The sequence below is a fragment of the Hemitrygon akajei genome, chromosome 7 (genome assembly GCF_048418815.1).
Source record: "Hemitrygon akajei chromosome 7, sHemAka1.3, whole genome shotgun sequence".
Lineage (NCBI taxonomy): Eukaryota > Metazoa > Chordata > Chondrichthyes > Myliobatiformes > Dasyatidae > Hemitrygon > Hemitrygon akajei.
This window is the reverse complement of record NC_133130.1, coordinates 13,324,890-13,341,869: the sequence shown is the minus strand read 5'-3', so window position 1 is coordinate 13,341,869 and position 16,980 is coordinate 13,324,890. Positions and strand designations below refer to the sequence as shown.

The 16,980-nt window shown below is 49.5% G+C and overlaps 1 protein-coding gene across 5 annotated transcripts in view; it reads right to left on the bottom strand.

The window, feature by feature from the left end:
* Positions 1-16,980, bottom strand: part of phactr2 (phosphatase and actin regulator 2) — a 189,986-nt gene that overhangs the window by 43,798 nt on the left and 129,208 nt on the right. For 4 of the 5 annotated variants that reach the window (XM_073050407.1, XM_073050409.1, XM_073050412.1 and 1 more), the window contains exons 4-5: positions 5,449-5,559; positions 932-1,111 (exon numbers count right to left, since the gene is read on the bottom strand). In XM_073050407.1, the coding sequence (XP_072906508.1) occupies positions 932-1,111; positions 5,449-5,559 (291 nt within the window). The remainder of the gene's footprint in view (positions 1-931; positions 1,112-5,448; positions 5,560-16,980) is intronic. The other variant, XM_073050411.1, reaches the window with a different exon arrangement.

Here is a 16,980-nt window from a genome sequence, read left to right as displayed (position 1 = left end):
GCAGTGACGGGACCCACACGGTCACGGGGAGAGTGTACGGGCAGTGACGGGACCCACACGGTCACGGGGAGAGTGTACGGGCAGTGACGGGACCCACACGGTCACGGGGAGAGTGTACGGGCAGTGACGGGACCCACACGGTCACGGGGAGAGTGTACGGGCAGTGACGGGACCCACACGGTCACGGGGAGAGTGTACGGGCAGTGACGGGACCCACACGGTCACGGGGAGAGTGTACGGGCAGTGATGGGACCCACACCTTCATGGGGCCAACACACAGGCAGTGATGAGAATGTGTGACTAAAAACCAATGCACATTCATTTAATTGTCATAAAGTCTGTTAAACTCCGATGTCTGTTCTTTTGCCTCCACCACTGCCCCAGGCAGCACATTCCAGGCACCCAGCACTCTCTGTTGGAAACAGCCTGCGCCTCACATTCCTTCATACTCTCCTTGACTCACTTTAAACACGTGCCCTCTGGCAGTAGGTCATTCAACCCTGGGAAAAGGTAACTGTACCTAAGCAATGCACGCTAAATACAGGAGGAACTCAGCAAGCCAGGCAGCAACTATGGAGAGGAATAAACAGCTGACGTACCAGCCAGAGACTTTCATCAGGACTGGCGAGGAAGGGGGAAGGAGCGGAATAAGGGGGGGGGGGGGGGGGAGTGATGGGGAACAGGAAGAGCACAGGCTAACAAGTGATTGGTAGGCGGAGGAGGGTTGGATGAAGAGAGAAGGTGGGAAGGGATGGGTGGAAGAGGTAAAGTGTTGAAGAAGAAGGAATGAGTCTCATCATCTTATAAATCTCTGTCAGATCTCCTTCCGCCTCTGACACTCCAGAGAAATCAAACCAAGGTTGTCTAACCTCTCCTTAGCTCATCCCCTCTGCTCCAGGGCAATTGACATCAGTAGAGCCGGTCAACTTACGTTCCACGTTGGTGTTCCTCTTGGTGGGTTTTGAGAGCACTGGAAGGGGGTTCGTCTTGTCAAAGTCATTGTCTTTAGCAGCACCGACTGGGGTACAGTCAGGATGTCCACTGAGCGGCAATGCTTGCGTTTCTCCCTGGGGGGACCCGGCTTTACCAGGGGGGCGCTGCTCAGATGTTCCTGTGGGTGGAGAAAGTCATTGAAACACAGAGTTATGACAAAGCACACAGGCCACGGGGTGAGGAACATCTTCCCCTGGAGATGGCAGCCATCATTCCACCATCAACACAGTGGTTGTGCAGATGCTGGAAATCATGTTTCTCTCCTGAGAACGTCTGTCACCAAATGCAGGATCCTCCCATTTCAATTCCACTGCCCACTTCCACTCCAACATGTCAGCCCGTGGCCTCCTCTACTGCTACAATGAGGCTACACTCACGTTGGAGGAGTAATACCTCATATTCCGTCTGGATAGCCTCCAGCCTGTTGGCACGAACATCAATTTGTATTTCTGGTCATTTCTTCCCCTCTCCCTTCTCTCCTTCTCACTTCCACCTTCTAACCCCCCTCTCATCTCTTTTCTTGTCTTCATCTGCCTATCACCTGCTTCAGGTTCCTCTCCCATCATCTCCCTCTTCTCCTATCAGATTCCTTCTTCTTCAGTCCTTTACCTCTTCCACCAATCACTTGCCAGCTTCTTACTTCATCCCCTCTCCCCCATGCACCCACCTTCCCCCCTCACTTAGTCTCACCAGTCACCTACCAGCTTGTACTCCTGCACCTCTCTCCCCACCTCATTATTCTGGCCCTTTCCTCTTCCTTTCCAGTTCCATGGAAGGGTCTTGGCCCAAAACATCTTCTGCTTCTTGCCCTCCTGCTGAGTTCCTCCAGCACTTTGCCTGTGCATCATCAGCAGGTGGAGGAAGGAGGGCAGCAAACTTACTGCAATGCCCAGGATTGTGAGGGGCACGGACAGGGTGGGCGTTGGCACAAGTTGCCCCCTGCTGGGGGCAGAGGTGCATTGTTTCAGAATCTAGGGACCCCATTCTGGATGAAAGTGAGGTGAAAATCTTTGGAATTCACTAACCCGAGGAGCAATGGAAAGGGATTCTTTGAGAGTATTTGGGGGTGGAGGTATGGAGATTCTTTGGTTTACGGGAGAGTGAGGGTTCACTCGGTTTATTGATTTATTTAGAGTTATTGCATAGGACCTGCTTGACCAGCCGACTGAGTGGCACACCCAGCAAGCCATCAGCTTCATCCTAGCCTAATCACAGGATAATCTACATTGACCAATTAACCTAGACAGGACAGAATCGAAAACATTACCATAAATAATAAAACAGAGTTCAATGTGCACGCAGTGCGCAGCACAGGTAATCATGGAACCGGACAGTAGCCAGTAAACAACGGTCCTGGTGACGAGACCTCGGTGGTGGCTGGGTAATTAGTCTCACAGCCTGAGGGAAGAAGCTGTTACCCAGTCTGACAGGCCTAGTCCTGATACTCCTGTACCTCCTTCCTGACGGCAGTGGGTCAAAGAGATTGTGGGATGGGTGGTGGGATTCTCAACAATGCTCCCAGTAAATGTCACAAATAGGGGGAAGGGAGGCCCTGGTGATCCTCTTGGCATTTTGTACTACCTCTGTAGGACCTTGCGATACAAGATCTTGCTGCTTCCATACAACACAACGATGTAGCCACCCAGGACATTCTTGATGATGCTCCTGTAGAAAGGCGGTAGAATGGGGTAGGGAGCCTTGCATGGCTCAATCTCCTCAGAAAGTATAGATGCTGCTGTGGTTTCTTGACCAGGACTTGTGACATGCTGCACCTGCTTATGTGGCCATCCACCACCTGTTCCCATGGCTTCACGTGACCCTGATCGGGGGGGGCTAGGCAGGTGCTACACCTTCCCAAGGGTGACCTGCAGGCTAGCAGAGGGAAGGAGCGCCCAACACCTCCTTTGGTAGAGATGTATCTCCACCCTGCACCCTTTCCCCAGGGGAGGGGAGATCAAAACTAGTTGGAATATCTTAAAAAGAGACCTGGTAGGCAGTATTTTTAATGCAGAGGGTGGTGACGAGGAGACTGAGATGTGACCTTATAGAGGTTTGTGAAGTTATGAGTGGATGGCAAGTTTTTTTCTCACAGGATAGAGGAGTCCAAAACTAGGAGGTACAGATTTTATGGTGAGAGGGGAAAGATTTTAAAGGGACCTGAGAGGCAACTCTCCCCACACCAAGAGTGATGAGTGTGTGGAACGAGCTGCCAGAGGAAGTGGGTGAGGCAGCTACTGTAACGTCATTTAAGAAGCATTTGGCTAGATGCATGGAAGGGGCAGGGCGTGCAGGGATATGGGTCAAACACAGGAAATTGGGAGTAGTTGGGTAGGCCCTGGGATCAGCTTGAATTGTTTGGGCAGAAGGGCTTGTTCTGCTCTAGGACTCCAACAACTGTTGTGGCTTCAGGTGTAGATTCCAGAGCTGAGATCGTTCCACCTGCTGGACAGCATTTTGACAGGTTGCATCTCCACCTGGTATGGAGAGGCTACTGCCCAGGATCGGGAAAAGCTGCAGATGGGGGTTTTTGACAAGGTGATGAGAGAGATTGATGAGGGTAGGGCAGTGGATGTTGTCTACATGGATTTTAGCAAGTCCCTCTTGGGAGGCTAATCCAGAAGGTTGAGATACACGGGGTCCGTGGTGAATCGGCTGCTTGGATTCAGAACTGGCCTGCGCATAGAAGACAGAGTAGTGGTTGGAGGGATTTATTCGAGCTGGAGGTCTGTAACAAGTGGAGTTCCGCAGGGATCTGTGCTGGGACCTCTGCTGGTTATGATGTATATAAATGACCTGGGTGGGTTAGTGAGTTTGCAGATGACACCAACACTGTTGGAGTTGTGGATAGTGTAGAAGACAGACAAAGAACACAGCACGATATAGATCAGTTGCAGATAGGGGATGAGAAATGGCAGATGGAGTTTAACCCAGATAAATGTGAGGTGTTGTACCTGGGTAGGGCAAATGCAAGGAGACAGTACACTGAAAAGGGGAAGGTCCTTAACAGTGTGGCTGAGCAGAGAGATCTTGAGATTCAAGTCCACAGCTCCTTGAAAGTGGCTACACGGGTCAATAAGATGGTTAAGAAGGCTAATGGAATGCCTGCTTTTATTAATCGAGGCATTGAGTTTAATAGTCAGGAGGTTATGTTGCAAATTTATAAAACTCTGGTGAGGCCACATCTGGAGTATTGCATACAGTTCTGATCGCCCTGCTATAGGAAGGATGTTGAGGCTTTGGAGAGGGTGCAGAAGTAGTTAACTAGGACGCTGCCTGGTCTGGAGGGCACGTGCTGTCCCTAGAGGCTGGATAAACTTGGGTTGTTTTCTCTGGAGTGGCGGAGGCTGAGGAAATCTGATCGAGGTTTCTAAAATTATGAGAGACATAGATAGACAGAGAGTATCTGTTTTCCAGGAATGAAATGTCTCTTTTCAGAGGGCATGCATTGAAGGTGAGAGGGGGATGTGAGGGGAAAGTTTTTTACTCTGGAATGCACTGCCTGGTGTGGTGGTAGAGGCAAATACACTAGAGGCTTTTAAGAGATAGGTACATGGATGTAAGGAAGATGGTGTCGGTAATGCTTTGGTTCAGCACAACATCATGGGACGAATGGCCTGTTCCTGAGCTGTACTCTTCTATGTTCTAAAGTTGTAAACTCGGCCCGCTCCATCAATAGCACTGTTCAGGACATCATCATAAGGCGATGCCTTCATTACAGACCTTCTCCACCCAGGACGTGCCCTGTCCTCATCGTCACCATCATGGAGGAGTACAGGAGCCTGAAGACACACCCTCAGTGTTTTAGGAACAGCGTCTCCCTGTCGGCAATCAGATTTCTGAGTGGGCAATGAACCCACGCACACTACCCCAGCATTTTTGCTCTCTTTTTCACTACTTATGTTGCATATATACGGTATATTCCTTGTTATAATTTATAATAATCTTATTCATGCATCACACCGTACTGCTGCTCAGGACGGGGTGCCACGGTGGCGTGGCCGAAGTGCAACTCTATTACAGCTCGGGGTGTCGGAATTCAGAGTTCAATTCCAGCGCACTCTGTAAGGAATCTGCCCGTCCTCCCTGTGGGCACGTGCGTTCCTCCGGGTGCTCCGGTTTCCTCCTACAGTCCAAAGACGTACCAGTTGGTAGGTTAATTGGTCATTGTAAATTGTCGCGTGATTAGATGAGTGTTAATAGGCATGTTGCTGGGCCGATAGGGCCCACTGCACGATAAATAAAAATCATGACATTTGCCAGTGATAATTGGATCTGATTCTGCCCGGTGCTTCCCTGGAGTGCAGGGGGCAAGGGGAGGCTGGATTTTCCACGTGGAGAAACCCAGGCCAGGTTTGCTCTGTGGGTCAGGGCCTGGCTCACCCTGTAACAGGGCACTGACAAACCTGCCAATAAGTTTCTGCAGGATTTACAGGCACATTTCCCATTGTACATTACCCATTTTCTGTGACAGGCTAGTGTCCGTCGAGCCCCCCTCCGTTGGCTGGTTCGTGATGGGAATGGTGTGCACGCTGTGTCCATTCGTAATGGTCACTTCTGAGCTCCCAGCTGAGAAGATAAGGGAGACAACTGACCCATCACAATGTACTGAGTGTAACAAAGCCCAGAGTAAGTTCATTATCAAAGTACCGGTACATATATGTCACCATATACAACCCTGAGATTCATTTTCCCGTGGGCATTCTCAGTAGACGCAAAGAACCACAACAGAATCAATGGAAAACTGTACACAAGACGGACAAACAGCCAATGTGCAAAAGACCACAAACCGTGTGAATGCAAACAGAAAACAAACAAAATGGCAATAATAAATAAATAAGCAATAAATATCGAGAACATAAGATGAAGAGTCATTGAAAGTGACCCCAGAGATTATGGGAACAGTTCGGTGTTGGAGTGAATGAATTTATCCCTTCTGGTTTAAGAGCCTGATGGCTGAGGGGTAATAACTGTGGTGGTGTGGGTCCTGAGGCTCCTGTTCCTCCTTCCCAATGGTAGCAGCGAGAAGAGATCATGACCTGGGTGGTGGGGGTCCTTGATGATGGAGGCTGCTTTCCTGTGACAGTGCTCCGTGCAGACGTGCTCAGTGTCGTGGAGGGTTACTCGTGACGACTGCGCTGACTGTGATGAACAGACAGATGAAGGCCAACAACTCCCCCTATCAAACTACATCAGACAGGGGTGGCATACTGGTGCAGGGGGTAGAGGCACTGCCTTGTCGTGCCAGTGAGCCAGGTTCAATCCCCACCCGTGCTGGAAGGAGTAGCCATTCTCATGGATAGCAGAGGCCCTGCATCCATAGTTTAATACAGTTAAGGGCAGGATTCTTAACAGTGTGGAGAGACAGAGAGATCTTGGAGTCCACGTCCATAGATTCCTCAAAGTTGCCACGCAGCTTGATAAAGATTTAATCATTGTTGTGTGTCACATGTACACCAAAACATACATTGTTTGCGTCAAATCAGTCAGCGAGGGCTGTGCTGGGGACAGCCCACATTCTTTGGGATATGGTGTTTAAGAAGGTATGTGGTGTGTTGGCCTTCATTAACTGGGGGATTGAGATCTATAAAACCCTGGTTCAACCACGCTTGGAGCACTCTCTTCAGTTCTGGTCACCTCATTACAGGAAGGCTGTGGAAGCTTAAGAGAGGGTGCAGTGGAGATTTACCAGCATGCTGCCTGGGTTAGAGAACTTGTCTTATGAGGAGAGGTTGAGCAAGCTGGGGCTTTTCGGTTTGGAGTGAAGGAGGATAACAGGTGGCTTGATAGAGGCGTACAAGATGATAAGAGGCAGAGATCGAGTGGCAAGCCAGAGACTTTCCCCCAGGGCAGAAAGGCCACACCCAGAGTATTGTGTGCAGTTTCTGGTCACCACAAGACAGGATGGATGTTATGGTGCAGAAAAACATCCTCAGTACACTGTCTGGACCTCATTGCTCGAGCTATAAGGAGAGATGGCAATGTGGCACTGTTTTGCCTGGAGTGTAGGGTGACCTTGTAGAGGTTTATAAAATTAGAAAGGGTGTCGATAAGGTGGAAAGTCAAAGTATTCTTTTTCACCTTAGGAGGTCCAACATTTCCTCCTCCTTGACCTTTAAAGACCATAATGTATTATACCGTCAGCACTGATCTCCTGTCCTCGCGTCCTTTTCCTTGGTAAATACTGAAGCAAAGTACTATTAAGTACCTCACTCTCATTCTCTGCATCCAAGTTTCAGTAATGGCTACAACATCGTCGTTCCCTGTCCTGATCTATGCCCCAAGTTCATCACCTTTACCCATAATATTCCTAGCATTAAAATTAACACCCTTCAGACTAACCAGCCCACCATACCTGTTATTTTGATTGTGCCTTTCACTACTTTCCTTCCTTTCTTTTCAAATCTTTTCATTATTATTATCCAAAATTAACAAGAGTACATCGAAGCAGGTAACACTTACAATGTCTCAAGGGGGGGAGAAAAGACATTGTTTGAAAGATTGAAACAAGTTTTCACTACTTTTCCTGTCATTTACCTTCCCTTACAGACCTGAGGCTCTGGTTCCCAGCCTCCTGCAAAACTAGTTTAAACTCTCCTGAGTAGCATCAACAAACCTCCCCAACCAGGGTATTGGTTCACCTCCAGTTCAGGTGCAACCCATCCCTCTTGTACAGGTCACCCCTTCCCCAGAAAAGTTTCAAATAATCCAAAAACTTCATGACCCTGTCCCCTGCATCATCTCTCCAGCCACTCATTCATCTGTGGTATCACCCCATTCCTTCTTGCACTAGTGCATGGCACAGTGAGTAATCTGGAGATTACAACCCTGGAGGTCCTTCTCTTCCCTTTCAACCCCATTCTCCTGCCTTTTCCTCACAAACTTTAATGCCCTTATTAATCAAGAATCTATCAACTTCTGCTTTAAATATACCCACTGTTCTAACACAGGGTTATTTGAATTACCCAATGACTTGGCCTCCACAGCCACCTGTGGCAACAAATTCCTCGGATTCACCACCCTCTGGCTGAAGAAATTCCTCCTCATCTCCGTTCTAAATGGATACGTCTCTACTTAGAGGCTGGACCTTCTGGTCCTAGACTCCCCCATTACAGGAAACATCATCTCCACATCCACCGTCTAGGCCTTTCAACATTTGATAGGTTTCAATGAGATCCTCCCTCATTCTTCTAAACTCCAATGACTACAGGCCCAGAGTCATCAAATGCTTCTCCATTAACCCTTTCATTCCCAGAATCATTCTTATGAACCACCTCTGGCCCATCTCTAACGTCAGCACAACGGCCAAGAACTGCTCTCAATACTCCAAATGTGGCCTCACCAGTGCCTTATAAATGCTATTACATCCTTGCTTTTATATTCTAGTCCGCCTGAAATGAGTGCTAACATTGAATTTGCCTTCCTCACCATCGACTCAAACTGCAAGTTGAGCTTTAGGGAATCCTGCACAAGGACTCACAAGTTCCTTTACACCTCTCATTTTTTAATTCTTTTCCCCCCGTTTAGAAAACAGTGCAAGCTTTTACTCCTTCTACCAAAGCGTGTGACCACACACTTCCTGCAACATATTCCATCTGCCACTTCTTTGCCCATTCTCCCAATCCGTTTAGGTCCTTCTGCAGACTCCCCGGTTCCTCAAAACCACCTGCCACTCCACCCGTCTTTGTATCATCCGCAAACTTGGCCGCAAAGCCATCAATTCCGTCATCGAAAATCATTGACGTACAGCATGAAAAGCAGTGGTCCCTACAGTGATCCCTGCAGAACACCACCGGAAGCCTATCCGACAAGGCTCCCTTAATCCCATTCTTTGCCTCCTGCCATCCAGCCGATTTTTATCCTTCGTTAGAATGATTTTCACCCAGAGGTCAGTGGGTCGAGCTGCCAGAGGCAATCATAAAGGCAGGTACAACTACAACGGTTACAGGTCATTATGGCAGGCGTATGGATAGGGAAGGTTTAGAGAGAGGAGTAAGTGGGACTGATTCAGGGAGACAATTTAGTAAAATCATAAATAACAAAGTATAATTCAAAGACGCATGCAGTGCACAGCACAGGCCAATAGTAAACTGTAAACAGCTCATTGTCCTGGTGACGAGACCTCACTGGAGGCAGGGCTATTCATTACCACCGAGGTCTCGTCACTGGGATAGTGACGTTTTTGATTCTGACTATGATAGCCTGTTTCTAGAAACTTTAGAACTTCAGTCCTCTTTCCGTGTGATCACAGAACTGCCCAAAGGCACGGTGGGTTTACCATTGAATATGAAGCTCTTGTTACTTTCCTTCTCACTGGACGGGTAACTCTTCCTGGCTGCGGCTCCCATCGTCCCTCAGGCCGGCCGGCCGGGTGGACTGGGGTTACCCTCCCCAGTCTCCGGCTGTCCCGCTCAGGTCAGGGACGTATCAAAATGGGGCCATTCTGGCCGGACGGCTGGGACCGCACTGCCACTCGGCCGATGAGTCCATCAGGGGCTCCTGTCGCTCCTCACACCAGGGGTGTGGCCTGCTCCATTCCACACGGCCGGAGGGTCCCGCTCATTCCACGTTGCCAGGCACTGAAAGTCCTCGTGTGCCTGAGGCCTCGATGACACTGCTGAGATCACAATGGCCTCCTCTCCTTGACTGAGGGCTGGAGGCGGGGGAGGGACAGAGCACTGCAAGTCAAGGCGTACAAAAAAGTTGGATGAACTCAGCAGGTCCGGCAGCATCCGTTGAAAGAAGCAGTCAACGTTTTAGGACGAGACCCTTCGTCAGGACTAAAGAAGGAGGGGGCAGGGGCCCTATAAAGAAGGTGGGGAGGGAGGGTGGAAAACCAATCAGAGGAAAGATCAAGGGGTGGGGAGGGAAGCAGGGAGGGGATAGGCAGGAGAGGTGAAGAAGGAATCTAAGGGGAAAGTACTATGGGTAGTAGAAGGCAGAGTCATGAGAGGTGATAGGCAGCTAGAAATGGAAACACAGTGAAGGTGGGATGGGGAAGGGAGAGGGAGGGAATTACCGGAAGTTGGAGAATTCGATGCTCATACCAAGGGGCTGTAGACTACCCAGACGGTATATGAGATGTTGTTCCTCCAACTGAAGTTTGGCCTCATCATGGCAGTAGAGGAGGCCATGTATGGACATATCCGAATGGGAATGTGAAGGAGAGTTGAAGTGAGTGGCAACCGGGAGATCCTGTCTGTTGTGGTGGATGGAGCGTAGGTGCTCCAGTAGTCTCCAGCCCCTTGGTATGAACATCCAATTCTCCAACTTCCGGTAATTCCCTCCCTCTCCCTTCCCCCATCCCACCTTCACTCTGTCTCCTCTTCTAGCTGCCTATTACCTCTCATGACTCTGCCTTCTACTACCCATAGAACTTTCCCCTTAGATTCCTTCTTCACCTCCCCTGCCTATCCCCTCCCTACTTCCCCTGCCCCACCCCTTGATCTTTCTTCTGATTGGTTTTCCACCCTCCCCCACCTTCTTTATAGGGTCCATGCCCCCTCCATCTTTAGTCCTGACAAAGGGTCTCGGCCTGAAACGTTGACTGCTTCTTTCAATGGATGCTGCCTGACCTGTTGAGTTCATCCAGCTTTTTTGTACGTCTTGATTTGACCACAGCATCTGCAGTGTACTTTGTGAGCACTGCAAGTTGACGGCTGGTGCAGACCAGGGTGGAGAGAGCAATCCTGGCTCGTCCTCTCCCCTACACAACCCGGAGGGCAGAGGGGCTGGGGGCACGGCAAGGCCCTTCACTCACTCTGAGGATTAAACCACAGCGGACCTGTTGTTCAGGATTCCTCTGACACTGTGCCCTCCCCTCCATAACCCCTCACTTCCTAGTGTCCATCGTGGTGTGTCCGTTGTGAGGTGTACAGTGTGCATCGTGGTGCGTCCATTGTCAGGTGTACAGTGTGCATTGTGGTGCGTCCGTTGTGAGGTGTACAGTGTGCATCGTGGTGCGTCTGTTGTGAGGTGTATAGTGTGCATCGTGGTGTGTCCGCTGTGAGGTGTACAGTGTGCATCGTGGTGTGTCCGTTGTGAGGTGTATAGTGTGCATCGTGGTGCGTCCGTTGTGAGGTGTATAGTGTGCATCGTGGTGCGTCCGTTGTGAGGTGTATAGTGTGCATCGTGGTGCGTCCGTTGTGAGGTGTATAGTGTGCATCGTGGTGCGTCCGTTGTGAGGTGTATACTGTGCATCGTGGTGTGTCCGTTGTGAGGTGTATAGTGTGCATCGTGGTGCGTCCGTTGTGAGGTGTATACTGTGCATCGTGGTGTGTCCGTTGTGAGGTGTATAGTGTGCATCGTGGTGTGTCCGTTGTGAGGTGTATACTGTGCATCGTGGTGCGTCCGTTGTGAGGTGTATACTGTGCATCGTGGTGTGTCCGTTGTGAGGTGTATAGTGTGCATCGTGGTGTGTCCGTTGTGAGGTGTATACTGTGCATCGTGGTGCGTCCGTTGTGAGGTGTATACTGTGCATCGTGGTGCGTCCGTTGTGAGGTGTATACTGTGCATCGTGGTGCGTCCGTTGTGAGGTGTATACTGTGCATCGTGGTGCGTCCGTTGTGAGGTGTATACTGTGCATCGTGGTGCGTCCGTTGTGAGGTGTATACTGTGCATCGTGGTGCGTCCGTTGTGAGGTGTATACTGTGCATCGTGGTGTGTCTGCTGTGAGGTGTATAGTGTGCATTGTGGTGTGTCCGTTGTGAGGTGTATACTGTGCATCGTGGTGTGTCTGCTGTGAGGTGTATAGTGTGCATTGTGGTGTGTCCGTTGTGAGGTGTATACTGTGCATCGTGGTGTGTCTGCTGTGAGGTGTATAGTGTGCATTGTGGTGTGTCCGTTGTGAGGTGTATACTGTGCATCGTGGTGTGTCTGCTGTGAGGTGTATAGTGTGCATCGTGGTGTGTCCGTTGTGAGGTGTATACTGTGCATCGTGGTGCGTCCGTTGTGAGGTGTATACTGTGCATCGTGGTGCGTCCGTTGTGAGGTGTATAGTGTGCATTGTAGTGTGTCTGCTGTGAGGTGTATAGTGTGCATTGTGGTGCGTCCGTTGTGAGGTGTATAGTGTGCATTGTGGTGTGTCCGTTGTGAGGTGTATACTGTGCATCGTGGTGCGTCCGTTGTGAGGTGTATAGTGTGCATCGTGGTGTGTCCGTTGTGAGGTGTATAGTGTGCATCGTGGTGTGTCTGCTGTGAGGTGTACAGTGTGCATTGTGGTGCGTCCGTTGTGAGGTGTATAGTGTGCATTGTAGTGTGTCTGCTGTGAGGTGTATAGTGTGCATCGTGGTGTGTCCGTTGTGAGGTGTATAGTGTGCATTGTGGTGTGTCCGTTGTGAGGTGTATAGTGTGCATTGTGGTGTGTCCGTTGTGAGGTGTATAGTGTGCATTGTAGTGTGTCTGCTGTGAGGTGTATAGTGTGCATTGTGGTGTGTCCGTTGTGAGGTGTATACTGTGCATCGTGGTGTGTCTGCTGTGAGGTGTATAGTGTGCATCGTGGTGTGTCCGTTGTGAGGTGTATACTGTGCATCGTGGTGCGTCCGTTGTGAGGTGTATACTGTGCATCGTGGTGCGTCCGTTGTGAGGTGTATAGTGTGCATTGTAGTGTGTCTGCTGTGAGGTGTATAGTGTGCATTGTGGTGCGTCCGTTGTGAGGTGTATAGTGTGCATTGTGGTGTGTCCGTTGTGAGGTGTATACTGTGCATCGTGGTGCGTCCGTTGTGAGGTGTATAGTGTGCATCGTGGTGTGTCCGTTGTGAGGTGTATAGTGTGCATCGTGGTGTGTCTGCTGTGAGGTGTACAGTGTGCATTGTGGTGCGTCCGTTGTGAGGTGTATAGTGTGCATTGTGGTGTGTCCGTTGTGAGGTGTATAGTGTGCATTGTAGTGTGTCCGTTGTGAGGTGTATACTGTGCATTGTGGTGCGTCCGTTGTGAGGTGTATAGTGTGCATTGTAGTGTGTCTGCTGTGAGGTGTATAGTGTGCATCGTGGTGTGTCCGTTGTGAGGTGTATACTGTGCATTGTGGTGCGTCCGTTGTGAGGTGTATAGTGTGCATTGTAGTGTGTCTGCTGTGAGGTGTATAGTGTGCATCGTGGTGTGTCCGTTGTGAGGTGTATAGTGTGCATCGTGGTGTGTCCGTTGTGAGGTGTATAGTGTGCATCGTGGTGTGTCCGTTGTGAGGTGTATAGTGTGCATCGTGGTGTGTCCGTTGTGAGGTGTATAGTGTGCATCGTGGTGTGTCCGTTGTGAGGTGTATAGTGTGCATCGTGGTGTGTCCGTTGTGAGGTGTATAGTGTGCATCGTGGTGTGTCCGTTGTGAGGTGTATAGTGTGCATCGTGGTGTGTCCGTTGTGAGGTGTATAGTGTGCATCGTGGTGTGTCCGTTGTGAGGTGTATAGTGTGCATCGTGGTGTGTCCGTTGTCAGGTGTATAGTGTGCATTGTGGTGTGAAGATACAAAAGCCCGAAAGCACATACCACCAGGCTCAAGGACAGCTTCCACCCCGCTGTGCTGTTATCAGACTATTGAACAATTCCCCTGGAGGGTAAGATGGACTACTGACCTCACAATCTACCTCCTCACACCTAGTTGTCTGCTTTCTCTCTAAATGTTACACTTTATTCTGCACTGTTATTGTTTCACCTTGATCTGCTTTGAGGTTTACAATTCATTTCCGGTACACAAGTGTAAAGGAGAACGAAATAACTGTTACTCCAGATCTGATGCAGCACAAAAATAATAATATTGAAAACACAATAAATATAAATACATGACTTATACATAGATTGACTGTATGTCCATAAAGTGACTCTGGGCACAGGAGTGTCTGTGACGTACTGTGTGTGCACTGATCTGATCTGTACAAGCTTTCCACTGTGTCACGGTACACGTGACAATAACAAACCAGCTCCAGTAACAACTCTGCCGTCCCGTTCTGACATTTCAGATCAGAATCTGGGTCTCACCGGAAAGGGCAGCGTTCATGGCCACATGTGTGGGCTGCCCAGCACGATCCGATTTGCAACATGGGACGGTTCAGCAGAGGAAAAGGCTCTTCAGTCACAATGTTGTGCCAAACCAATTCAACTAGCACTCAAATGGGCAACTAAACTGATCTTTCCTGCCTACACAATGTCCATATCCTTCCATTTCCCTCACATTCCTGGGCCTATCTAAACATCTCTTAAAAATCCCAAATGTATCTGCCTCTGTCACCATACCAGGCCATGCATCCCAGACACCCACAACTCTCTGTGTAAAAATTTTGCCCCTCATATCTCCTTTGAAATTACCCCCTCTCACCTTGACATTTCAAACCTGGGAAAAAGATGCTGTCTGTCTACTCTGCCTACGCTCACTACCTCACCTTTCAGCATTGCCCCCGTTGCAATATTTAATTTGATATAGATACGCCCCGTGATGGGTAAGGCCAGCCAGCAAGGCTCTGGTAGGCCAGTCCCCCGTACGGTGGATGCAATGGGTTGCAGAGCCACTGATGAACTCAACCAGACCATCGACTTCGGCCAATTTACCAGCTACACCTGCACACCCGCTTGTTAATGCAAATATCTAACCAGCCAATCATGTGGCAGCAGCTCAATGCACAAAAGCATGCAGACGTGGTCAAGAGTTTCAGTTTGTCTAGAGACACTGGGCAGACCAGGCCCCTTTGTTCCAACGAACCGCGCTGCCCAGCAACCCACTGATTTAACCCGCGCCTAATCACGGGACAATTTACAATGACCAATTGACCTACTCACCCGTACGTCTTTGGAGTGTGGGAGGAAAACCTGTGGGTTCAAGGGGAGGACATACAAACTCCTTACAGATGTCACTGAAACTGAACTCCTGACTAAAGGGCCACAAGCTGTCGCATTGTGGCACAAACCGCTAGCTACTGGAGTATCTCAGAGACTAGTGATCTCCTGGGATTTTCACACACAACCGTCTGCAGAGTTTACAGAGAATGGTGCGAAAGACAAAAAAAGCACCCAGTGAGCGGTAGCTCTGAGGTCAGAGGAGAATGGCCAGACTGGTTCAAGCTCAAATAACCACAGATTACAAGAGTGGTGTGCAGAGCAGCATCCCTGAATGCACGACACATCACACCTTGAAGCAGATGGGCTACAGCAGCTGAAGATCATGAACACACACACTGTGGACATTTTATTAGTTACTTCCAGTGCCTACTGGGTTACATATGCATACTTCATATTTCTAACTGTAATTTACAGTAGGTACTGTACTGTACTTCCGTTAGACAAATAATTTCACCATATATACTCCTCTACTCCCTATACACACACGACTGTGTTGCCACGCACAGCTCCAAACTGCTGATCAAATTTGCAGATGATATGACATCGATAGGCCTTCTTTCCAACAATGATGAGACAGCCGACAGAGGAGAAGTCAACGCCCTGAGACAACCTCTCCCTTGATGTCGCGAAGGGAAGGAGTTGATCGTGGCTTACAGGAGGAACGGGACAGGCTAGCCCTTATTGGCATCAATGGGCCTGTAACTGAGTGGGTGAGTCGTTTCAACTTCCTCAGTGTGCACATCACCGAGGATCTGACCGGGACTCTCCATACCGGCGGTGTGGTGAAAAAAGCACAACAGTGCCTCCTTCACCTCAGACGGCTGAAGAAGTTCGTCAGGGGTCCCGAAATTCTCAGGACTTTCTACGGGGGCACCATCGAGAGCATCCTGACTGGCTGTGTCACCGCCTGGCACGGGAACTGTACTTCCCTCAGTCACAGGGCTCTGCAGAGAGTGGTGCGGACAGCCCAGCACATCTGTGGTTGTGGACTTTCCTCTATTCGGGACACTTACAGCAGCAGGTGCACAAAGTCAGAACCAAAAGGCTCTGGGACAGCAGGCCATCAGATTGATCAACACACACTGATCTGATTGTACATCTGACTGAACAGCGCTTGGGCAACATCCTCCCACATTTCCCTTCCTTACTGCTTGTACATTGCAATGGAGATGCAACATATAGATTTTCACTCCCTCATGTTGCAAGGTGGATGTATGAAGTAAAATTCTAATCCTTAAAAGAAAGCCATAGTACAGAATACGGAGAAAATTTACAAGGATGTATAGCCAGGTGTGGAGGATCTGAGTTGGAAAGAAAGATTGAATTTCTTGCAATGTAGGAGTTTGAGGGGAGATTCAATAGAGGTATACAAAATTATGAGGGGTATGTATGGGGTAAATGCAAGCAGGCTTTTTCCACTGAGTTGGTGGGACGACAACCAGAGGTCATGGGTTAAGGGTGAAAGGAGAAAAGTTCAAGGGGAGCATAACGAGAAACCTCTTCACTCAGAGAGTGTGGAGTGAGCTGCCAGCAAGTGGTGCATGCAAACTCCATTTCAACATTTAGGAGAGGTTTCGATTGGTACACTGATGAAACACTCACTTTGTATGAGAAAAGAAAAATTGTTCTTAGAGTGAGGCAGGAAGTCAAGAAAGGGGAAGTTCCTCAGCCAAGCTGATTATTGTTAAGAAGAGGTTTGGCTCTGTGTAGAGAAGTCCGGAGAAACTGTGGCAGATGCTTTAAATTTAGTCACAACTCGTTAAGTGGCGATGGGCAACGCGGTAGCGTAGCAGTTAGCGCAATGCTATCACAGGGCACTCCACAGTCTGGAGTTCAATTCGGTCACCATGTCTACATCCTCCCGTGGAATGACTGGGTTTTCCCCGAGCGCTCCGCGGTTTCCTCCCACAGTCCAAAGCTGCACTCGGTAGGTTACTGGACATTCAGGCAGGACTAATCAGGGTTGTTGGGCGCTATCAAGGGGCTAGAGGGGCCTACTCGGGCTGGGAGGGGCCCTACTCCGTACTGTATTACCAAATAAATAAACAGAGAACCCACTTCAGCCAGGGTGCGGGGAGAGGGTGGAACCGGCGTCCACAGGAAGGATGAGGACGAACAGGACTGGGACAGCCTCACAAGAAGATGCTGAAGGGTCAGACTGGGAGGAGAG